The following is a 25,905-nucleotide window of genomic DNA, read 5'->3' on the forward strand; positions in this document are numbered from 1 at the left end:
TGAAGGAACAAGCATTTTGCAGCCAGCAGGCCCTCAGCCTTTGGCACAAGGCTCCTGCCCATGCAGATGCTGCCTGCTCTTTGCCACCTGTGTGTGCTGAGCACAAGGACAGAATGCCTGTGAATGCTGCACAGCACTAAAACAGGTAATTTTTTGTCTTGGCTACAGGCCATAAGAAGCTTAATTGCATTAGCCTAGATAAGTCATTTAGTAAAACATTTCCAACAGAGATGGCCGACAATCGGGCCCTTGAATACAAATTCATCCCTTCAGTACTGCATCTAGACAGGAATTGAGGAGAATGAAGAGGTTTCAGCTCTTACAGATCTCAGTTTTGCCACTGTCACTCAATGCTAATGCAAAGCCAACGTGATACAGTTCTGACTCATCTCTACTCTTTTTGTATATAAAATCTCAGTTGCTTCCAGCAGCAACTAATTATTTATTAATTCCACCAGAGAAGAAGTTGAAGGGATTTAGAGTAATTAAAAGAAACTAATCTGCTTTCTGCTCTGAACTGTCACTCCTGCACACAAACTGATGAAGCAGTGACAGACCCCAAGCTCCAGAGCTGATGATGCAAGGCTGAGCTCTGTGCCAGCTCATACCTGGTATTCAGGAAAAGTTTCACCATTATGCAGAACAATAATTTAAATCATTTGTTTCCTCTGTTTTGAACCAGCAAAGTGGACAAATGCACCCACCACCTCTATATCCATCACTTCCCCGTCATCTTTCAATTTATTTCTGTCACTCTTTGTAGAAGGAAAGGTGTTGTAAATGCAGCTCATGATCATGGATCCATTCCATTGCTAGTACTTTATGAAGCCTATTTGGTATTTATTTACCTTTGCAGTAAAGGTAAAAGGTTCACAGAACTGGTTACATTTACAGGGTACTCTGTACTGCTAAACACCATGAGCAGAGAGATACATGAGAAAAAAGCAGCAGTAAATCAGGTCCGAATCTGCTCTGCCCCACTTCACCATCGTAGAATGATTAAGGCTGGAAAAAAAAACACTAAGATCATAGAATCATAGAATGGCCTGCATTGAAAAGGACCTCAAAGATCATCTAGTTTCAACCCGCTTGCCTTGGGCAGGGTCGCCAACCACTAGACCAGGCTGCCCAGAGCGGCGTCCAGCCTGGCCTTGAATGCCTCCAGGAACGGGGCACCCGCAAACTCCCTGGGCAACCTGTTCCAGTGCGTCACCACCCTCTGTGTGAAAAACCTCCTCCTAATACCTAACCTAAATCTCCCCTGTTTTAATTTAAAACCATTCTCCCTTGTCCTCTCATTGTCCACCCACGTAAACAGTCATTCCTCCTCCTGTTTATACGGACACTTCATGTCCAGCCCCCAACCCACCCCCACCATGCCCACTGACCGTGTCCCACAGTGCCACATCTCCACGTTTCTTGAACAGCTCCAGGGCTGGTGACTGCAACACCTCCCTGGGCAGCCTGTGCCAGTGCCTCACCATTCTTTTTGAGAAGAAATGTTTCCTAACATCCAACCTGAACATCTTAGGCTTGCAGACAACATACCACTCTTCAGATACTCCATTACGTAGATACTCTCATGATTAGCAAGAAAGGAAACAGAAAAAAAAAAAAGAAACTCTTCCTTTCCTACCTGATCCAGTGTGTCATCCAACAGACCCATCCTCGCTAATATACCCTTATGCTTTTCCACAAGCATTAGCCCAGCATTTCCAAAGAGCTAGGTGCTGTACTTGCTAGGGTATCAAGTGTCCTCTCCCAAATCACTAACCAGATTTTCTTAAACAATGAAAAGTTAGCTGCAGAGCAGTTGGGCTCGTCTTAATGAAGAGCAGATATGCTGCCCTGCATAATTAGTAAAAGAATGCAGCAAATGTTTAGATAACAAAATCTACAAACAACTTCTGTGATGACAAAGGTAAGAGTGATAAGCAGCCATGATTTAAAACAAACTAATTATGTCAGATAAATCTATTCTCTTTCTGGATAAAGAACATAGGAAATTTACTAAATCTGGTAATGAACAAAACAGTGGGATGGAGTGCAGCTGCAGAAATGTCAAACTATCCTCACAAGGTTAATCTTGACATTCAAGGAGAAATGCAAACAACAGAAACTTGGAAAAAGAATTCCTAAGTGTCCTGAAAGAGCTATAATTAGTTATTGCAGGTCCAAACTATACCAAAGAGCACAATAGTGATGGGAGCAAATAGAGTGTTGATTTTGCCTCTTGCACTTTGCCATTAAGTAAAAAAAAAAAAAAAAAGTAAATGACAGGCACCCCAAAATTCATATGCTAATAGGGTTTTATGGAGCAACGTTAACATGGTAGTGATCACATTGCTATGCAAAGCTATACAATTTATTTTTGCTTCTTTTAAACTACGGAATGAAATCTTGTTCTTCTTCAGTTCAAATTCAATTTGATTTACACATTTTAACTTGAATTATCAGAAAAAATACAGATTTTTCACACATTAACTTTTAAAAATGATACAAATCTATGTTGCCTCCTATAAATGTAAAAAAAAAAAAAGATAAAGGATAAAACTGCAACACACATTAAAAAAAAAAAACAATAGCAAGTTATTTTTGCTGTGATTTTCCTGCCTTTTTTTTTTTTTGCAAAGTTGAAGACAGTGAAAGCATGACCTCAGTGGATGACTTCCACATATGCACTCCTGTTTACAGTTATTTGTTTAATACACATTTAGCATGATGACAAATAATCATTTAGCCATCTCCTCACAAGTTTCTGTCTGCACTACAAGAAAGGAGTACTGGAAGTTGAGACCACAGTGGGGAGCAGTTTCAATGCTAAAGGTTCAGCAGCTGTCCGCATGTGTGATTTCACAGTCAATCAGAAACTATTAAAAAAACCTGAAGTCTTCTGAAATTATTTCAATTAGAAACTCATACTCCGAAGAGAATCACAGAATGGTTGGGTTGGAAGGGACCTCAAAGCCCACCCAGCCCCACCCCCAACCTTGGGCAGGGCTGCCCTCCCCAGCTCAGGCTGCCCAGGGCCCCATCCAACCTGGCTTTGAGCGCCTGCAGGGATGGGGCACCACAGCTTCTCTGGGCAGCTGTGCCAGGGCCTCACTGCCCTCTGAGTGAAGAATTTCACCAAACCTAAATTTTCCGTTATACCATCTCACCAGTAAATTGTTTTTACCCCCATTTTTGAGGAAAAAAAATGCGATGGCATTTCACTAGAACGAAAAACAAAACAAACCAACCAACCAACCAAAAAATGCCAAAAACAAAACAACCACAAAAGAGCAGTGCTCAATTGTCAGGCAACAGCTTATATTTATGATCTGGAGGGTGAACAATGTCTGTGCTCCAGTTGAAATATAATAAAGAACAGTGAGGCTGCCTGCTCAGCAGCACTGAACATGAGTATTCTATTCTGTAGTAACTCTGGCACTTTAAATTCAGTCCTCCTTATTTTAGAATTTTGGCATTGCTGTTCTACACTGCCAAGCTGTAAGAACCACTGAAATTAAAAACACTGAAACAAAACAATTATTTTAAGAAACAGAAATTGCTAGCAAGACAAGCTAAGAGAGAAACCCGAAGAGCTAATTACTGTCATAAAGGGGAAAGATGAAATCCTGGAGTATGCCCAGAACATTTCAAATAAGTTATGTGGAAGCAGTGAGAATCGCAGCTAATTCTGCCATCAGCCTCTACTAATTATGAGATCTGGAGCACATTGATAAGACTGGAGGTTAGAGCTACTGAAAGAAACCAAATACAAACATTAAGAAATGCAAACACCAATGCCAGTACATCAAATTCAAGGAAAGTTATTTCCAAGGAGGTTTCCTCACAGCATCTTGCAAAAAAAAAACTTAGCATTTTAACACTCCTTTTCTCCATTTGAATATTTGAGCACCGGGACATTTGTCAGATGATATCTAAGGCAAACTTCCACCTGACTTGAGCAAACAGGTGATCTCAGACTCTTGCTCAACTTTTAAAAGCTGCTGTGTATAAATCAGTGTGTGATAATTACCTCTTAAGTGCTTTTTCTCACAGTGAAAGTATAGCTTCTCTCATAGTTTTCCTCAGTTTTTGGTTATAAAAAGGAAAAAATGGCAGAGCTGTTTCACTTTAAGGCTTAATGTATTTAAAGAAACATATCTGTTTGGATTGAGGTTGCATCAGTGCTAATATTCAATGTCTATTTAATACTCTGCATTTATGAAAGCAAAAATGTAGCTTAATACTGATTTAATGAAAAGGTGTGTTTTCCGCTCAGTTTAATTAAGGAAATTGAGTAATGACCATGTGAGCATTCCTACTCTAGGTTAGCAGAACCAGTGCCAACAGCGGCACAAACAAACCTGTTTCTAATCTGTTCAGGGTAAACTGAAACACTCAGTCATTCTCTCGTTACAATAGCTAAGGGATTTTGATGAAAGCTTCTTCAAAATCAAGCTCCTGACTACACTCATAAATTAAGCCTGTTTTACCTTGTTACCTGAAATTAGCCTAAGGTAAAATGATGCCTTATGCTTCAGTCAACTGGAAGACAGTTGTATTCAAATTGTGCAAGGGTAGATATTGCAATCAATTTACTTGTAATTACCCCAGTATAATTGGAGGCAGACTGTATCACTGAGGTATTAATGAAACATAAGTAGTACATTTCTGCAGCATCGCTAGGCTGCCTAACTTCAACACATGGGCAGACTGGAAAGCATCCAGTAAGAATGGTAAGAGAGCTGGAGGAAGCTAAAAAGAAAGACTGATGGGAAGATTTGCATGCATCACATGTACAGGCTTCCAAAATGTCTTTTAATAAGTTGAAGGACACCAAGGAGTCCAGTAGAAAAACAAAATATTTTGAAAACAGAAAGAATTATCCTGAGATAGAACGCAAAGAGGGAAGAACAATTCCTTTCTGTGAAAATTAGCAAGTTGAGGTCTTGAGGGTTAATGCTGTTTGCAATTTGAAAATCTGGTGAGGTGTGAGATGGACATTTTCAAGTGCGATGAAGTTATCAGCTTCTTCATGGAACCAATGGAGGACTGATGATGATCACATACTTCTTATGCAGTGGAGGAAGCTACTCTAGTTTCCTGCTGCAAATGATGAATCTAATGCAAAGCACAATGTCATCTCCAAGAGATACTTTGCCAACCCAGTGCTCAGCAGAGTTACAATTCTGAGCATGCTGTTTGCAGTTCACATGAAAATCCTCCTTGCTCCTGTAGTATCAACTGTCGTTCAGTAACACCTTTGTGAATGTAATTTATCATACTGAAATCTCCTTTTGTGCTTCTGAAATCCCATTACTGACATACTTCCTCCTGAATACATTATCCAAAAAATAATGCTAGTAGTGCCAAATACATCATCTCATTAATCATTTGTATGCTACTCAGTTTCCTCAGGCAGTTGTCTGCTCTTCAGTGCCCTCAAACTATTTTCACTCTCCTATATATTGCAAGATACATTCAGGGTGATCTTGGAATTAGAGGGGGAAAAAAACAACAAAAACCTCAAAACCATGATATCCTAAACAGTCACCAATCCGTGACAGTTATTGTAGAGCATTATTACTGTCAGGCTGCAGTAAGCCAAGAATGATAGGCCACCCACCACATGTCCATAGTTAAGCATTTAATTCTTACCCCAAAAGGACTAAGAACAGGGATTTGAAAGGATTAAAATATGAACAAAAAGAACAAATCAAAGGCAATGTGTCTGCTCTCATGCCTTGCAAGAGTGCTGTCTGCTGAACACAAAGCCTAAAAACATCTTAGAATATTTCAGTAAACATAAATATTGATAAAGACAAACTTATTTATGTTTTCCTGGAGCCCGCTCATCCTATTGTTGGTTTACTGCTTATCTACTTGTGTATGTGTTTTTTTGTTTTGGTTTTGTTTTGTTTTTGTTTGGCCTTCCTTTTGAGGAAATTAAGGAAAGAACATATGGAAAGGGATATTGTCAGAGTATATGTGTAAAAATGTCACCCTACATGTGGTATGTATTTATTACTTATATATAAAGTAAAAGTAAAAGAGCAAATGCTCAGGAGTAGTGCAGTCAGAGTAGGTGGGCTCTGCATTTTTGCTGAACCTTAGTCAGATTTCACTAAACTACAGTACAGTTTTGTGTATTCTGCAGCCTCCAGTCTGCTCACAGTTGTTGTAGATTATCAATTTCAGCAGAAAACAGAAAAGCTTTGAGGCTGCTCTAACCTCTACTGGTAATGATACAGTTGCCTTCATCACTGGAGGGTCCAAAGAGCTCTCCAGTCTTCCCAAGACCTTTTGTGAGAATCAGCTTTTGATGGGAAACCACCATCTGTTTCCAATAGAGAGCTTTGACTGTCAAAACAACCTTCGCAGGCTGGGTAATTTTCCCTAGGTGACATTAACAATGATCAGAAAAGATCTCGCTTACACTACAAATATAAACCAGCATGCAGGCAGTTTGCAAGCAAGCCACATTTACGCCTCTGAGTCGATACAACACAGATATGCAATACAGTCTATATGAAATGCAGTATTAACACAAAATAAAGCCCTTGCCACAAGACTTGAACCAAGTCATCTTGGATATCTAACGCATTTGTTAATTGGAATTCACAATTATGCGCTGCCATACGTATTGAAAAGGATTAAATTATGAACTGCTAAGATGCATTTCCTTAACACTGGTCCCGCAGTCCTGCAGCCTCAGGATGTGTCCTATCCAGGTAACTGTTAACTATCAAGAGACAGCTACCAGCAAAGTCAGCCCAAACCGCCACAATGATTGAACATGTTGATGAACACAGAAAAAATAAATAAGAAAAGAAAAGAATCTTTATAAAAATTTTAAAGCTTGGAAGAGAGAGGACGAACAAGAGCTCAGATGATGTCAGAACACCATTTCCTTAAATATATTAGTATTCCAGAAGGTAAATGTCAGTAACTTCACAGGTTTAGATCTTCACCAGAGTCTCTGCTCCCAATGTTACAGAAGCTGAGTTCTACCTAACCCTTTACGTAGCATTTAGAAAAAAAAAAAATTTAAAGATGGAAAAAAAAATTATCTACTGTTCATACCAGGTGTGTTACAGTTGTTACAGTGCCGAGGTCAGCTACCTTGCTTGAGCTGCCCTTGGCAGTTGTATCAGTGCCAGTCATGCAGGCTAAACCAGCCACCCATGAGATTTGAGTCTGCACTCTGCTTTACAGATTAAAAGTGTTGGTCCGTATTACATTTTTAAATAGGTATAACTTATTCATTCATGGGAATGTACTCTTGTGATGAGTTGCTGATCCCTCCGGAATCTTCCACTGCACAACATACTGTTCACATTCTCTGAGTTACTTTGCAGTAGGACTGTCTGCTCTATAAACCAGTCCAGCGAAGAAACTGGACAACAGCTTTGCTGCAAGCAAAGAGAGAAAAAAACCTTAGGAAAAACCATAGAAGGAATCTCCAAAGGCAAAGCAGGGTTCAAGGCAGATCTCTCTTCAAGATTCGTTTTGTATAAATTGTTAAGAAATGCTGAGCTGGACTTTCTCCTTTGCTAGATCTGCCTTGCTTCCATATACGCATATGTTTTTTTTTGTCCTCTCTTGTAGCCTTTGCTTTCCTTTCATCTCTGCTGGAGCTTAAGAAGGAGCTGAACATGGACAGCTGAGAATACAACTTCACTCCTTCAAAGCAGCAGTCAAAAGCAAATTAATTACTTTCATCTTTTGTTGTTCTTGTGTCTCCATTATAGTTAAGCCAGAATACGTCAATGCCAGAAGAGCACAGAGACCAAAAACATATTTGCAAGATAAAGAAATAATGACTGCTTCCTCAGTTTCATAGGAGAAATTAAATCCCACTGTTGGAGGGAGGTGTAACATTACACACTGCCCTATGCAATTATGCAATACTTTCAAGCAGTTAATGTACTGCCCTATGCATGAGAGAGTCCTCTGCAGTCAGTGACACACCCAGCAACGAGACTCAATGAGGCCCAAGCAGCTTTCATCCCTGCCAACAGCTTCTCCAGCTCTACTAAAAGAGAAGCAAGAGAACCATGTTTAAACAACCTTGCCATGGCCTCTCCTACTTTGCATCATTCAAACTTAGGTGTGTACTGGTGCTCACTCTAACAAAAGCTTCTTCTGTTCTGCACTGTCCAGACCCAGCATGTTTCTTGTGCTTTTTTCTACGAGCATCTGGGTGCTAGCTGAGACAAGTCTTCATGAAAGGAGTATTTAGTGAATGCAAGTTATGATTCTTGATTTCTCTGTATATCTGTGCCTCTGATTCTCTGCGCTGCATTTGCGAAATCACATGGTAAGAGCTGTATTAAAATGGACACAAGACTGTTTACAAACCCCAGTGAGCACTTCAAGGCGTTTTGACAAGTGGACCAAAAAAGAGGTACTAAATATAGCAATCCACTCCAGTAGAATTATATGTCCAATAACAAGTTACAAGACTCTTGGGAGATACATTGTTCAGAGCTCTAGTGATAGATTTCCCTGTAGGGTCTCAATGATCTTTCTTCTGCCTCTACATGAAAACTCAAAGTCGCAGTCTGACACATTAATCATGGATACTTGTATTAGGCAACCCTGTTATATTTCTATATGGCAACACAGAATCTCTGTGAGTAACCTTTGGAAAAAAGAATCTCTGTTTGGAGGTCTTTGCTAAGAATAAGACGTGATCAGCTGGGTGGAACTGCTTATGCTGCTGGAAGTAATATTCAAACCATCAGGCAACAAACTAACTGCTCTTAGCACTGTTGTGGAGAGACCAAAACTGAATCCTTGACTTTTTTTCATAGCACTGGTGTGATCTTGTATGGACAACCTACTGACAAGAGGACAGTGGTTCAGCCTCCAAACTTGTTCCACTACTGGAGAAGTCTACAGACACATCTCCATGCTGCTGAGTTCCTGCTGAACAACAGCAGCTTTATCCAAACCCATCTCAGTTTGAATACCGGAGGCAAGAGAAGAACTATCAGGTGGTATAAACTCTCAGTTGCCAGCGACCTGGAAAAAATTGAACTTAAGTTAAGGTGAAAGACTGTACATGCCATTAGCAATTCTCTAGAGCTATTCAGTCTTTCCATTTTCCACAGTTCTAATCAGTCTACAGGCTGATTGTTCTTAAACATCTAAACACACTATCTGGGCAGGAAGAAAGAAATTTTCTCCTGTCCTGATACTGGAGCAAGAAGTAATACACTCATATGATTGACTTTGTCTGTAATGAATGGTGCCACAGTGTCTTGAAGATCATCTTGTTCTACATGCAAGCTTTAGTTTCTGATTTGCTTGACTGAAAATATAACTGAGATACTTTTTATATAAAGCAATGAAGGAGTATGAACGACATTCTCAGCTGCATGCAAGAGACACGCTAGAACAAATATCACTATCTTAAGCATTTTAAATCAAAGGTAATAGCAAATCAAGAATGTTAAGATTCTATATGCTGCTACCCAATCAATTACATGCAGTTTATCTGTTAAACAGAAGATGCCTTCAATATAACAGACTGAAGAGTTGGCAAAGAATTACAGTCACAATATTCAAGTTTAAATCATTTTCAATTATTTACAAGCTATTCCTTACCATAAGATGCACATTAACCTGCAGGTAATGGAATCAACACACTTTTCTGACAATGTTAAGAACTACTAAAGAGAATATTTTTCCATCTAAAAATTGCAAGTACTTTGGTAACTACTTACTACAATTTTTAAAGAGACAAACAATCTTTACCCACAACAATACTCCAGACAACTATCCTGATTTGAGCTTCTGTCCATCCAGATGCAAGGCAAATCTTTATTCAGATATAAAAGTCCCATAATTGGGAGAATTTTTATGCATAATTTGTATTACAAAACACAAGAGACTTTTCTCAGGGATTCCTTCCAGGCCTAAGTTAGAATTTGTACAAGGATTATTGTATTTGATAGAACGTTTAGCAATAGGATATAATATAAAACATGTGGAAGAAGGCAAAAGTAATAACAATCAGTAGTCCAGTGTTGTTATATGGTTAGAAGTAAGGATGTTAATAATACAAAACCTACCATGTTATTTACTGTTCTTCACATGTAAGCTACAGTACTTTAAAAATCAGAATAACTAAATCATTTAACATCAGATATTTCTGTTTAAGATGCTTAAATACTGCTATGCTACTATGTAGCTGAAAATGATTCATGCTATTTACTGCTAACCAGAAGAACAGGCAGGAATACACAGGTCTGGCAGCTTGACAGAGATTTGTGGACTAAGACAGGTGTGTCGACAAATGTCAGAAATAAAACATCAGGTCTTGTTAAATCACAAGGGCTAAGACACTCAACATTCATGCAAATTCAACACCTAGGAAGACATCCACAATCTAACACATCACAACTGGGTTTCAATATGTGTTCTCTTTATATCAGGAGTTTTACAGATAAGTAAGAAAAGGGAAAGATAAGCAGGAAGATGGCTTGTTAAATGAAAACAACCCTAGAAATCCATTACTTTATTGGAAGAAATGTTCTTGAGGAATTTCGCTGCTCTAAAATTCACCATTACTTCACTACAGAATGAACAACAAACATTAGATGTGATTTGTAACAATAACTGGGAGAGTGTATGATGATCTCTGACTTCATATCTGAATTTAACTTATCAATATTTCTTGCATTTATTTAGTCTAGTACCTCAGCTACACACTGTTATGACACGCTAACAGAAAAAAATGCAGTATTTCTAGGATTGTTAAAGTTTGAGAGCTTTAGCTCGTGCTTAGTTCATTCCTGTTGCTTTTCTTCCCTGTTGCAAAGGCTACACATCTTTTAGAGGATGATAGCCTCCTCTATGGCCCATCTACCTTCACAACATAAGCAGAGGTGCTTAAGAGCACCTCTGACTTTGTTGCTAGAGATGCAAGAGCCAGAATGAACACAGAATGATTTTCTAGTCTCAAGCTGATATACAGGTTTGGCATTTAGAAAAAAAAGAAAGTTTCCCTTATTCCTATAAGCTGAGAAAATTTGGTCTAGCAGGCTCTAAGTGGCAATAATTGCGGAACCCCACAATGCTGTTTTTAAAATCACTTTTCAGAAAATAAACAACTTAGAAAGTTGTCATGAAAGTCTCAACGATTGCAAAGCTAAATACAGCTGGTGTTTCAGTTCCTGCTGTTAGATGGTTACTTTCTGTATTTGGGAACTGTTCTCTTAATGACCATTTGAAAAAAAGTGAAAGAGTCAGGACAAGTTAAAATCTGAAGACAGATGAAAGGAGGTGACAGAAGGAAGAAACAGGATTCAACGATGAGAAAGTAGCAGCAGCTATCAGGCTCCTGAAATTTCTGAATAAGGGAAAGAAAAAGATTGCATCGTGTTTTAGAGAATTTTTCTTGATGGTTACAAGTCTTAGCTGAAATGATTGCTATTACTGATCTGTTAAATACATGTTACCACAACTATGAGTGCTTTTATGTACAATTTCTCAATAAACACAGTGATCCGGCTTGCATAAAATGGCAATTCAAGTATTTTATGCAACTCTACAGCACCGTGAGACACTGTCATACATCTGCTGTGTGCTCACATAGAGGAACAAGAAGCCAGTAATGAGAGCAACTTATGCTCTCCTAAGGTTCTTGGCCTGGCTAGTTTGCATTGCAAAAACTAGCAAGCATAATGGTAGGGAAGAGAAACAGATATGGCCAAAATTAGATCTCACCCCGCAACGCTACAAATGAACAGGACCTAGAATGGAAAAGAAAACTAATGGTCCTCACAAATTACTCTTGCTGGTAAAGCACAACAAAAAAGATTTAGCATAACCACACCCACACTCCTCTCTTCCAGTGTTCATAGAATCATAGAATGGCCTGGGTTGAAAAGGACCTCAAAGATCATCTAGTTTCAACCCGCTTGCCTTGGGCAGGGTCGTCAACCACTAGACCAGGCTGCCCAGAGCCACGTCCAGTCTGGCCTTGAATGCCTCCAGGGACGGGGCATCCACAACCTCCCTGGGCAACCTGTTCCAGTGCGTCACCACCCTCTGTGTGAAAAACTTCCTCCTAATATCTAACCTAAATCTCCCCCGTCTTAATTGAAAACCATTCCCCCTTGTCCTATCGCTATCCACCCTCACAAACAATCGATCCCCCTCCTGTTTATATGCTCCCTTCAAGTATTGGAAGGCCACAATGAGGTCTCCCCAGAGCCTTCTCTTCTCCAAACTAAACAAGCCCAGTTCCCTCAACCTTTCCTCATAGGAGAGGTGCTCCAGCCCTCTGATAATCTTGGTCGCCCTCCTCTGCACTCGTTCCAAGAGCTCCACATCCTTCTTGCGCTGGGGGCCCCAGGCCTGGACACAGTACTCCAGATGGGGCCTCACAAGAGCCGAGTAGAGGAGGACCACCACCTCCCTCTCCCTGCTGACCACTCCTCTTTTAATGCAACCCAGAACATAGTTGGCCCTCCGGGCTGCCAGCGCACACTGCTGGCTCATGTCCAGCTTCTCGTCCACCAGGACCCCCAAGTCCCTCTCCGCAGGGCTGCTTTCAAGTACTTCTTCCCCCAGGTTGTATAAATACCTGGGATTGCCCTGGCCCAAGTGCAGCACCCTGCACTTGTCCTTGTTGAACCTCATTAGGTTCTCGTGGGCCCACTTGTCCAGCCTGTCCAGGTCCCTCTGGATGGCTTCCCTTCCTTCCAATGTATCCAGTGTTGCCTCAGAAGCAACAAGTCTGCTGGCAGCACTCAGCTCCTGTCCCTGTTGGTTAATTCATAACTCACAAGGGAAAGAAGGAGCACCACTCCCAGACTGGTAACAGCTCCCAAAGAATAGTTTCAAGATAAAGTGGTTTCAAAGGTATTCCTACATGGCCTTCTGACGTGCTCGTCATAGTATCTGATAGGGCTCCACTTGAGAAAGGCATTTTAGAGGTGTTACAAGATTTTTTTTAAAGTTCTTCTATAAATTTTAAAACCATTCCCACCCTCCTACATCTTTTCTGAGCTCTGCTATAGAAATTACAAGCTGCATATTGAAGAGCAGTCAGAAGACCATAGAAATTTTAAGATTTTTGAGACAAAAGTTTTTATAAGTTTTTTTATTTTTTATGATCATGCTGTGTTTATTACTGGAGGATTCCACACATTCAGAGTGCTTCAGTCCCTGAGAGTCTGCAAAAATAGAACTTGCTGATCTTCCCTACTACCAAAACATGCTTGTTTGGCTGTATCACTCATTCCAGCTTCCACACCAAGCACATCACTACCAGCATAGTTCTATCTGTAAAATGGGTTTGGCCAACCCAACTACACCAACAACTGCTCATCCTACCATCCTACATCTTTACAGCCATCATTAGAATGGTAAGAAAAAGGGTGTATGAAACCTGCTCAAGTCACTGAAAATCTGGGGATATTTTACCACTATCAACAAAGCTCACTAGGTAACAAATGTGTTCTCTTTTTGTAAAGAGTTACAGATTGCCAGGAAGGCAATGCAATGTACCAACAACCCCTATTTTCCTTGCACTGAAAGTAATGTAGTTCTATAAGTCATTTGTACATGCACATCATAATGCATAACAATGAACTCCATACACACAATCACACTGTAGATTCTACTGCATTTTTTATACTTGCACATGCTGTACGTAAAATAAAGGCTTAAACAAGGTATATGATATGTAGTTGCTTTGTGACTGACCCTGATCCTGCAATTATATTGACCCAGGTAGACGTATCTGCACAAGTTCTGGGACTGTATAGATAGATAGAAGGGTATTACTGTATTGATGCGATTTCAGGATCAGGTCCTATGAGCTTAAAGACAAATGGCAAACTATTGACAATCAACAGCAACTGTTGTATTTAAACATGGCAATGCTCCAACAGTTTGCACATAGAACAGCAGCTCAAACCAATACAACAGAAAGTCGCAGAAGAACATACTTTATTCTCTCAATTCTAAAAAGAAACCAAGCTGAACAAACGTGAATACTTGCTTTTATACAACTCTTAGTCTCTGGGAGCTGAAGGGGGGTGAACTGCCTCTGCATTTCTGCACACCAAAACTTGGTTTTCTTGGCATTTTGCCAGCTCACTTCCCAGTGAACTGCACCCACTAAGCAAGGTCACATAAATGATTGCAAAAACAAGTTTCCTTTGTGCATGAAGAAGAATGAATCATTTGGAAAAATGTGACATCTTTAGTACTATTCTTGCCACTCTGCAATATTTCTCTAAATTATGCAATCCATCAATATAGCATTCATAAATGTATTTTTGGGGAAAAAAATGACCTTAAATTTCTGCATAGATGCAGAAAGTGAGACTTCTGAGTGAAAGTGAAAATCTGGAGGATCTGGAACGCTGGAAGACCACACGGCAGCTCCCCTACAGCACAAGATTCTAAACCCAAACGAGGGCTACCTGAAAATGCAAACACCAACCCTGAACAGCCAGTCATTGCAGCAGACTTCCCACCTTCTTCCAGTTGTAAAGAAATTTGAATGAAAGTTTTGCAAGAGTTGCACAGAATACAGAGAAAGGTATCACACAGGCACAGGGACACCTCAGCTGACAGATTTTGTGGCCTCCCTTCAGGTCTTTTGCTACTTGATCTCATTCTCCTAGAAGATGTTCAAGAAATATGTAGATGTAGTGCTGAGGGACATGGGTTAGTGGGCATGGTGGTGATGGATCGAAAGATCTTAGTGGTCTTTTCTAACATTAACGATTCTATGATTGATCCCATGATTGTATACACCTGTATGTTATCTGGCAACACCTCAGAGTTAAAATGTCCAACAAAAACCTTCTATTTAATAACACATTCTAACTTATTTGTTGCACTTCTTTTTGTTAGCTTCCTTCAGCCTTAACATGTGTTAAATCTATTAACTAAACTAACTAGCAGTAATCAGATTCTTAAGAGGGAGATGCTGTTGTGCAAACTGCTGCTTATCATGAAATATTTTCCCTACATTCATTATTCCAGCAAATGACGCATATGATCTGCAACATTAGTTAACTTTGGCTAGATACGATCCTGCATATGAGGCAGATCAGAGCAAACAACAACTGACACAGGAATATCTTACCTTTTTGTTTGTTTTGTTACTGAAATCTCTCTCACACAGCAATGGAGTTACAGTAAGTAGCTTATAGTTTTTAAATGATTTAGTTGTTGAATATAGAAAGGCATCTCAACAACTAATATAGAAGTGATTATTTTAATAGAAATTTTTTTACCATCTTCAAAACCAAGGGCAAAACTTCTAAAGACAACAGCAGTCCAGGGTCATGTCTTGAAGGATCCTGATACCCTTTGAAATTCTCAACTCATTCACTACATGATTTACTTAAAAAGAAACAAATAGGTTCAGAGAATAATCTTCAGTACTGTGATATAGTGTAATTAATGAACAACATAATTTATGTTTAACGTCATAAGGTAATGATCTCCTTCTGTTTTTGCCAAAGCAAGCCAAAAATTCCACATTTATACATATTACAACAAATGTATTACACCAACCTCTTTGCCTCTCTCAAACCTTTGAATCTCCTATGCCTCTATCATGGAAATTCCCACTTGCAGGTCAATGGCTAAGATGCTCCATGGAACACAATATGAGGTAGGGTTGCAGAGAAGTGAAGATGTCCATGAAGTTGGTTAGATAGTCACTCAGTAGTGATAAGAAAATTTTTTTATTTACTATAAATTAACCAAATAACTGGATTCTGACTAGCATAAGATCAGATTTTTCTTAAAGCAAGCTGAAAGATAAAACTGGAGGCAAAATAAAGGCTTCCCCATTTTCAATTAGGGAAAAATATTAAGCATTTGGAAACCAGCTTTGGTTTTATACAGTATGATTGGTTTTAAATGCCCTTAAAAATGTTTCTAACAAAATATTCATATATGTTACTATGCATTCCATCCTAAATGCTAGAAGGAAAGAGCAAATATGAAAGAGCAAAGATTTCCAATTTTCCATTAGAGTATTTGTCAGTAGCTTAAAATTGCACTATCACTTCCACTAAGTTTTATCTTGCTCACAGTGCTAAGAGATTTTTCAACCACCTGACTCCAAACAGAAACAGTTAGAACATTACTGAAACTGATGTTTTATACATTACCAAAGTCCTTAATTTGGTAAAGAAAAATCCCCCCTCCCCCTCAAATCCTGCTATGCTGCACACAGATTTCTGTCAGCTGTATCTGCTGATAAACCACCTACAGAAAATAGGGCCTGAAATAGGTCTGGAGGCCATTCGGGGGTTCCTCCTACACCAAGACAAAATCAATATTTTCTACATTGCTTGACAGATTTTTCTCTACCTGGAGACTGTCCTCCAAAAATTGCAACCCAACAGCTTGCCTTGATAATGTGTTTTGGTATTTACCGTGCCTGCAGTTTGAAAGTTTCTCCTACTTCAACTAAACCTTCCTTGCTACCTTTCACAGTCATTTTTAGTCTCTTGAGCTCACTGGAAAGAGTGACTAGTTTGTTAACACTTTCCTTGTAGAAATTGCTATTTACTTCTATCTCCCCTCTATGCTGTCCTCTCAGAACAAAACAATGTCATTTATTTGAGTGTCATGGCTCCTAGACTCCCCATCATTTTGCTGCATTTTGCTCTCCCTAATTGACCAATGCTTTTTCTTTTTAACCCACAGTAACCAAAATCTGACATATTTTAACTTTAAACTTCAGAATGTTGAGCAGAAGAAGAGGTTATTTTATGCATTTTATACTGCTGTCAATATGTCTTCGCATAAGGGTCTATTTTTGTCGGAAGTGGCATGATACTATTGCTTCACAAAGTTTGCAGCCTGGTAGAACGGTCAGAGATATCCTTGGCTGCAGACCTTCTGCCTAGCCAGCCATTCTGGACTCCTGCAGTAAATCATTTCTAACTGGGGGTGAAATTTGCTCTTTGCTGCCTGTCTGCTAAAGGACACATTCTGAAAGATTAGACATCCAATCTAATCATAACTAGTCTGTACAAAATGACTCTGAATGCAGTGAAGAGTGACAATGCATCTCATCCCATGGCAAGATGTATGTGGGATGAATTGCCCTCACGAGAGGCACTCTTCTCCTCACAATGCAGCGAGGTAAACTGAATGGTTAAAGACTGGTTTATAGTTAGTTGAGTTTAACAACAGCTGCCCAATGTCTAGACAGCTAATCAAAGTAAAATATACCTCACATGGACTGCATGTTTTCCTCATTGATCTGGATTCCATTCCTTGTAAACCAAGGAAGGAACATGAAGCATTTTATACGTTTTATACCTTTTGTATCACTCAGCATACTTATGTCTCCTCCCAGCTTACTGCCTTCATGCTGTTAACCAAAAGCATTACAGTGCTGCACTTCCAAACAGATCCCTCAACTGTAGGTTAAGTTTTAGAAGGAAGGCATAAGGCTTGTCCAGACAGTTGGAGAAAAAAATTTAGAACAAATACACACAGATAACAAACACACACACCTGTTCTTGAAAGTGACAGTAAAGCTTTTAATGATGCCGAGAAATTTATTTTGAAGTCAGATAAGTTTATTTTCCATAAGAAGAAAGCCGATGATAAAAATTTACTGCTACCTGGCAGTAATACAAGAGAACTCACAGTTTCTGACTGGTATACACTGGACACGTGAGGTTTTAAAATACCGACATTCATTTCCTTGACAGACCTGAAAATTCCATGCACAATACCTGAAGTTCCACCTAAAACTGGAGATCTGATTTCTGCTTTTAGATGTATTTTATTGCTCAAGTTGGGCATCCATGACCTTGAATAATTTTGTTCGTGATCTACAAATGCCAGTTCTATTTATAAATTGCGTGATGCAAATCTATTTTCCTATCTTCCACCTACTGACTGCTATGCATACAAGTCTTTGTAAAAACAATTCCATGGGATTTGAACAAAAGAAGGAAACGGACTATTCTTGAGCAGCTGACGTGCATGCAGGTGGACAGCTTTCTTTCCAGTTTTTCTTTCATACTCCCTACCTCAGAAGGACACATGAGTAGGTTTGTATTATGTCTTCTATCAATCAGCACTTAAATTTACTTTAAATTGAAGACAACAATTTTGAATAGTCCTTCAGGATTTGACTGGCCTGCAATGTACAGCATTTATTCAACTGTATGCAAACTATAGTGGAGCGGGAGTGTAGATGCAATGAAACCTTAGCCGATGTTCAGTTACTGTATGCAAGTTGTCACAACCAGCAGCAAATATGCTCATGGTCATCCATGCGATCTGAAGATACAGATAAATCTAGCTTAACACCTTAAGTTCTAAAATTAATTTAACACATCATGGAAACACATCAAGCATGGTGTCCCTGCCTGAACAGGGTTGTTGGACCAGATGACCTCCAGAGGTCCCTTCCAACCTCAATCAGTACATGAAACAAATTGCAAATAATCAAACTAATTTGAGCTTCCTACCTCAGACATCTGTTATCTCTTAATGAATAACTATATGGACTCACAGCATATGCAGAGCAATGGATTGAAGAGCTACATATAAAATAGAAAAAAAAACAAAACCAGAAACCACCACAGCTCTAGAAAAATAATCAATAATTGATCTGATTTAATACTGTTCTACTTGTTAAAATGTTGTCCTTCTTGGATTCAAAAAACAGCATTAGTAACTGCTAATATAAAAATTTTGTTTAGTAAATACTTTGCATTAAGCTATAAAAATGAAATGGAAAATTTCATTAGATTTTTTTTTATCCATAAGATCTGATGCTCAATTCTACTTCCAAACTTATTTTCTCGACTAGTATTTTCACACTGAAAGTATTAGTCAACTAATTGTGAAGGAACAGAATTTAACAGAAAATGAAGCTTTTTAAAGAAAACAGTGAACAAATCTTTCATGCTTTCAGTCCAAAGCACAAAGACAAACAAATATTTAACCTCATCCTGCCCAGCATTAACAAAAAAAACTTCAACTACTTTTTATGCTAAAAATGCGACCTTCTCGGTGCTGCTTCAACATTTTTCTCTTAAGCACATAAGATAAATAATTCATTTGATCTACGTAACTTATACTTTCATAGTCTCATTATATGGGTATTCTTAAGTAGGACTCCAGGACTGACCACTAAACTACCACAAGGAACATAAGGAGAAAAGACTGCATGAATGAGCAATGGTCGTCTTCAGACGGGAAAACTTCTAGGCACAGAAGCTTACTACCTTAGCTAGGAAGAAATATTCCTCTACAAGACCTTTGTTTGACAAAGTAGTGCTCCACCAGCAATAAAAAGCTAAGAAATGAACTGGCCCCACTTATGAGTTCTGGCTAAATAAATAAATAAATAAATAAATAAATAAATAAATCTAGATTTACTCCATGGTTGAGTTCACAGCACAAAGCTGCATACTGCTTATTTAACAACATCACAAGCTGACATTGTCACACAAGATCCCATGTCCTACCCTGAGAGATTCACAACAAAATAAGCCTCAATCACTCAATTCTGCTGTAAAAATGCAGACATCATTCACTAACCATCTGCAGAATCAAAGGGGTTGGCTTTAATACCTTCTCCTGCTGATGAATGTGAAATACAGAGAAGAAAAAAAAATTGCACTTGGCTAACCTATCACACATATACTATTCAATCTTCAGAGATTTCACTGATAGAGAAGTATGATAACTCCCTTTCTGTGCTTCATGGGAGAAATCCAATGTTACTTTATAGTCATCATTATTTAGATTGTATCAGACAGATTTTTGATGGCTTTGAACAGGAACAGAAAAAAAAGTTACTCCCAATTTGCAGTGCGAAAGAACCTGGCTCAGACAACCCATGGTAATTTTTGGAGAGTTCTATTGTCTACAAAGCACATAAAATAAACTTGCCTTCCATAAAGATCCTGTTCCAGTAGATTTTTCCAACATGATTTCCTCCAAGAAATATTAGATTTGATAAAATCAACATCGAAGTGCAAACAGATGCAAGAACAGCATGAAGCCGACGATGAACTCTTGGTGAGAAGAAATGCTCCTGAGGGGCAAAACAAAAGGTGGAGATAAAGCTAACAGCCCCTACAATTTTTCACGCATTATTAGAGAAACACACTGTGGTTATGACAAACAACGTTTACACACAAGTTTAAATCCATATGGAATAGTTCCCAAAGCTTTTAACATATCTAGCAGAACTGAAGAGAGGAGATTTCGACTAGATATTAGGAAGAAATTCTTTACTGTGAGGGTGGTGAGACACTGGAACAGGTTGCCCAGAGAGGCTGTGAATGCCCCCTCCCTGAAAGCATTTAAGACCAGGCTGCACGGTGCTGTGAGCAACCTGGTCTACATGGAGGTGTCCCTGCCTACAGCAGGGAGGTTGGAACTAGGTGATCTTAAAGGTCTCCTCCAAACAAAACCATTCTATGATTCTACAAACTCCCACCAATGGCATTTAACTTAGGGTAAGATTTTATGATAAAAGCAGAGCTGAATCATAGTTAAAAGATGGAAAGGACCTCTGGAGGTCACCTAACCCAACACCCCTACTCTCAGAAGGGTTAGCTAGAGCAGAACTGTGCCAAGTTGGTTTCTTCCACCTTACAATTTGGTAGCTATACACATGGTAAGATCCACCTGAGCCTTCTCTTCTCCAGGCTGAACAGTCTCTGCACTCTCAGCCACTCTTCATATGGAAGATGCTCCAGTCTCCTTTCATCACTTTTGCTGTCCTTTAGTGGACTCATTCCAATATGTCCATGCCCTTTTTTGAACTGGGAATCCCAGAACTGGACACAGTTCTATATATTTTGTGTTGTAATTTTTGCTTCTTAGATGTAGTCCTTAAAGATTTTTTTGTTGATGGATGTAAGCAATGAACAACATGCTTTTGGGGCAGATAATTCTATGCCATGGATTCCCTATGGAGTAAAACACATCAGTACAAAACAAGTAGTGTAAAAAAATTCTGAACTCATTCATGCTTTGGTTAATTAATTAGACTTCACTGAAAAAATCTAGTCAGATCAGAATTGGCGATTGGATTGAGTCTCTTAATGAACAGATATTTCCACATAAAGATTACTTAAATATATATGCAATCCCAATATTTTTCATTGCAAGTATTGCTGCTCATTTTTCAGAATTGTAAACATCTGTTGCAAAGCTCCTGTATTACTGTCCTAATGATCCAAATAAAGCAAGACTCTCTCCATCATATACTACTTTACCTTTTTCTATATTTATATTTTGTATTATCACCTGAGGTGTGAGTGTAGCAAGAAAGACTGCAGAAAGACCGTGAAAGAAGAAGTAGAAAGCTTTAGCTTTCTCCAGTCCTCATATCTCAGGGAAATACTGCCTCATTACACTACCGCATAAAAAGAAAAATCTTGTTTATCATGTCCCCAGGCTGAATACCTCTTCACACAGTGCCTGAATCTGCAAAAGACTGAGTGGTTCTTGCAAAGTAATAAGTATTTGCCAGTGCATAGAAACTAAGGTAAATATCAGGAGGTGCTCAGCCTGCATGTCATAAATGTTCATGTTGCAGAGAACAGTCTTGTGACTGTAGCATCAAAAAAGAAAAAAAAAAACAACCAGAAAAAAAAACCCAGATCAGTAATTAATCTTTAATAGCTGCAGCCAGACTACAATTCGTGCTCAGATACCTGAAACAACATTAGCACATGGTCAAAAGAGGCTTAAAAATACATTCCTAGACAAATTGCTAGTTTGCTAGTTCTATAAGCATCGGAACCAATGTTTCAACTGCCAGATAATTAAGTTACAAAATTTCAAATAAATGAATTACAAGCATAAAAATATAATTTTAATGTATTACTGCAAAGTAGATCTCTGGTAAATCAAACGCTAGTCCCAGCAGGAACTATATCTAGTGTATGAGTCAGCCTGAGCCAGCACAAAAACACAGACAGATAAGCTTCTGCCAGCCTGTATGTGCAATACCATAACAGTCAATCTTCCATAGAACACTGGGAAAAACATCCATGTATGAACACAGAGACTGAGTTTTTCCTCTGAAAACTCTGGATCAAAACCAGGGTATCGCAGGGAAAGGGTAGAGAATATAAGAAAATGATACAAATATTCAAGGATACAGTTAGTAAAATATCTCTTTCCCTTTTTAGTATCCTGCATCCCCAAAGTTGCCCATAATGTTTTCTTTCAGTCCCCAGACAGGTAGAGGATATCTTGCCTCCTTCTGAAATGCACAGTATGAATGTGTATTACCATATAGCAAAGCATATACCTTTTTACAATGCATAAATGCACACAGATGAAATGTTCAAAATCTTGCTATTAAATCTGTGTTAACAACCAAGTTTAAATAAGGAACAGGTATGGACTTCTTGTGTTATGACCTTTTGTATTCAAAGTCACTCTTACATCACGTTAATCAATTCTGACTGAGTTGTAGCTTACCTAGATAGTATACCACTAGATCTATTTTCGCTCTCCTTTTCTCTAACAAACTTCTACATCAACTCCATAGAGAAACAGCTTCAGTTAGAGTTAGAGATGGGCAATCCATCAGAGAGTTTGTGTTTGACTGCATTTTCCACTAAGGCGTTGATTCGAGCCGGTAGGTTTGTGAGGTCTGCCTGTTCTGCAACCCAAAGCAGTAAGACTAAGACAAACAACATGTCTGGCTAAAAAAGCTCTGATTTTTCTTTTTTTAAATGAATACAGTTTCTAAAAAAATAAACAAACCTGTCATATATAATACATCACGCTCTACAAAAGTGCTATATGTTAAACAGTATGAATGAACCATAAAAGCCTTTGGTCATTTATAAGGTATAAGGGAGTAGTTTAAGACAGAAACAGTTTAGATAGACACTGAACCATTCCTGGGCTGCACTGTAGCTAATTTCCATTAACGTTGCTAGGCATCGATCCAAAAAAGCAGTACAGATTTTGTTGAGAGTCTCTGATATCAGTGCAGCTTTCACCCAGCCACAACAAAGGTAAAAAATACAAAAAAGTTCTCTTAACATCTCACATCATCTGAAAAAGCTAACTATAAAAGTACCTGAGTAGTTACTGTGCTCAAATTATTACACTAGAAGCATTAATTTATGAACGCAGAAGGACTGACACTGCTCTTGATATTCCATAGTAACATTTGTGATTTGAATATCTACCAGCATTTAGATTTTTCTGAGTAAGTAATATGTCATTTTCTTCAAAGTAGACAAAATACTAAAAAAAAATCACATCCACAATTCTTCATTACGCTATTTAATGCCTTTAACAATATATTCCACTGCAACAATACAAGCAGCTGCTACTGTGGTAGCACCAAGGATTGGTGGTGTTTCTCTGGATTTTTCTGCTGTCTCTTTCCCTCCTCTCTTTTCCTGTTGGAAATATTGTCAGGAAAGAAACTGGTGAAAGAGCACTTCATGTTAAAATGATACTGAAGCTATAGCTGCCTGGGTGACACTCTGTGATTTGCAAGTATACATCTTCATGGAGCAAAACAGATTCCCAGCATTTATTTCTTTTTGAACTACCTTTCCAGAGACCTGATAATCTGAGCAGAAGACAAAATCAGTGTATGGTAAAACTGGAAAGGCAGTTGAATGTTTCTCATAAGAACATATGCACTGTGGAATAAGACTGTCAGATACTATGGCCAGAGTGACATGAAACATGTGCTTGATACTACAAGCTGCAGTAGTTTGGATTACTTTATTTTCATCTGCATTTGGTTTTTAAAGAGTGAAAATAATCTAGTACAATTTTTAATAGAGTTGTCAAAGTTTAAACACAGAATATTTATGACATAATCACTATCTACAGGTTTAATCCTAACCCAATTAACCCTAGCAATTTATCCGTAAAAAAACTTTATAACAAAATCTGAGCTATTTGTTGTGTTGAAGAAGCCAAGTAAATTAACTATGCAAAACCTAGTCCGCCCATTATGTTCCACTGCCTCCTGAGCGTATGAAGAGAAGTAAGTATTCCTCTCAAGGGTACTAAAGCTCCATCCTTTCAACTTCCTTTTACTAGAGAAGCAGTGTTTAAAAGGTAATTTAATGTTGACTCATCTGTACGTCAGAAAATAAAATCTTTCTGATGAGCTGTTAAGGGTTAGGTTGTAAAGGATTTTGGCAGGGAGGGGATGAAGCAACAGAAATTTGTAAGATGTTTCAGTCATTGCGTTACAGGAGGGCCACAGGCATGCTCTTTTGCATACTAGGAAAATCAGTAGAAGAAAATCTCAAATTGCTAATTTATTTTGTTACCAGTGTAATCTAAGGACCTGAAGTTCAGTTTTCACTGCCCATTGCTCGCAACTAAGAGTAAAGCCCATTCTTGTTTACTTCTCTACAGAAGTGAGAGAGACCATCCAGTCAATCTCAAAAGCACTTTTAAGTGTTTCCTTTCCAAAAATATTCTTAGAAAAATAAAGGCCAACTCTTCAAAGTCGATCTCCCTAGCACTGCTAATCACCTCCAATAACACAAGAGCAAATACCTCCATGCCTCCCTTGAATCTGGGTCATCCGCAATGCAGCCATTTGCCAAAAATAACAGCAATGCATAAAAGCAAGAGCATAGGAGAAAAACTGAAAGAGAGCGAGGAGCAGATGGGACAGTGGGAAGGGAAGTGATACATCCTGACTAACAGTTATTGGCTATTTTATCTAGCTGCAGTTAGGGACACTGAAATGGAGGGCAGGGTGTGACTGAGCAGCTGGGGGAGCAGATGGGATGGAGGAAAGGCTGAAAGTTGTGACAAAGCTCTGCCAAACAGAATGTCAATGTATTTATTTTCTGAAGTGAGCAGCAGAAACAACGATGGGCTGGGTCCAAGCAGCGCAGCAACTTCTAGAAACACTTGTTAATGCACATTGTCAATGGTAATAGGGACAAAAGTGCATTTGAGGGACTGCAGAAATGAAGGGAGGGAGTACATGTGGTCATTAATAAAATGTTGGTAGAAATCAGGCTTGAGAAGCAGCAGGAGCAATGGAAAAGCAGGTGATGAGAGGCTGAAATGTCACTGGGAGACCTCCTCCTGCACTCTGAAACTGAAGGAAGCTTTGGTGGATAGGATAACAGCAGAGACTTTACCACAGAACAGAAGAAGAAAAGCAACAAAAATAAAGAATTTTGATTGAATACACCTGAAAAATATCAATTTACGAAATAATGCAGAAGAAATTATGGAATTCCCGGTATTGCTAGAACAAGATAAGGAACAAGCCAGCAAGTAGAATGTGAACAAGGTGTGCTACCAAGATCTCATCCATCTACAACGGCTGCAGCAAACAAAAGAACAAATTTAATTTCCCATCAACATACACTGTACTCTTCAGTAACCATGTAATCCTTCCTGTTTCCTCCACTCTCCACCTAGCTCCAACCCAAACCCAACCCTTTACTTTTGTTTGCTTTACTCTTTCGGCATCTTGTTTTCCTTACGGTTGTCCCTCCCTTCACCCCAAGTCTAACTATGGCATGAGGTCAATATACGCCTTGCTCCCCAAGGCATATACTTTCCTTCCGAAGTAAATGTAAAGATTAGCTCCCAGAAGTTCACACAGGAAGGAGGGCACTGCAACATTTTTCCAAGACAGGATGATGCAAATGCCCTGTAATTCCCTACTGACAATACATCACTGCTATAAAAAAGGACCACACTATTAAAATCAAATAGCTGTCAGTCAAGATCTATGTTCACAAACAGAACTTGTTTCTGAACTTAGAAATAAATGCTATATATAGCATTTGAAAAGATACTCATCTTCTCTATTGATGCCTTACTAAACATTCACTCATCAAAACGTCTTGCACTAGAACCAGTTCATTTTTAGATTTTCCAAAAGATCTACATTTATAGCATCACTCAGCA

General features: G+C 38.8%; 1 protein-coding gene across 5 annotated transcripts in view; it reads right to left on the reverse strand.

The window, feature by feature from the left end:
* Positions 1-25,905, reverse strand: part of HHAT (hedgehog acyltransferase) — a 153,377-nt gene that overhangs the window by 38,254 nt on the left and 89,218 nt on the right. For 3 of the 5 annotated variants that reach the window (XM_021393207.1, XM_021393205.1, XM_021393206.1), the window contains exon 11: positions 19,909-20,053. The exons of the other annotated variants lie outside the window; for them this stretch is intronic. In XM_021393207.1, coding sequence (XP_021248882.1) covers positions 19,909-20,053 — 145 coding nt within the window. The remainder of the gene's footprint in view (positions 1-19,908; positions 20,054-25,905) is intronic. 5 annotated transcript variants of the gene reach the window in all.

This window comes from Numida meleagris, chromosome 3, assembly GCF_002078875.1.
Source record: "Numida meleagris isolate 19003 breed g44 Domestic line chromosome 3, NumMel1.0, whole genome shotgun sequence".
Classification (NCBI taxonomy): domain Eukaryota; kingdom Metazoa; phylum Chordata; class Aves; order Galliformes; family Numididae; genus Numida; species Numida meleagris.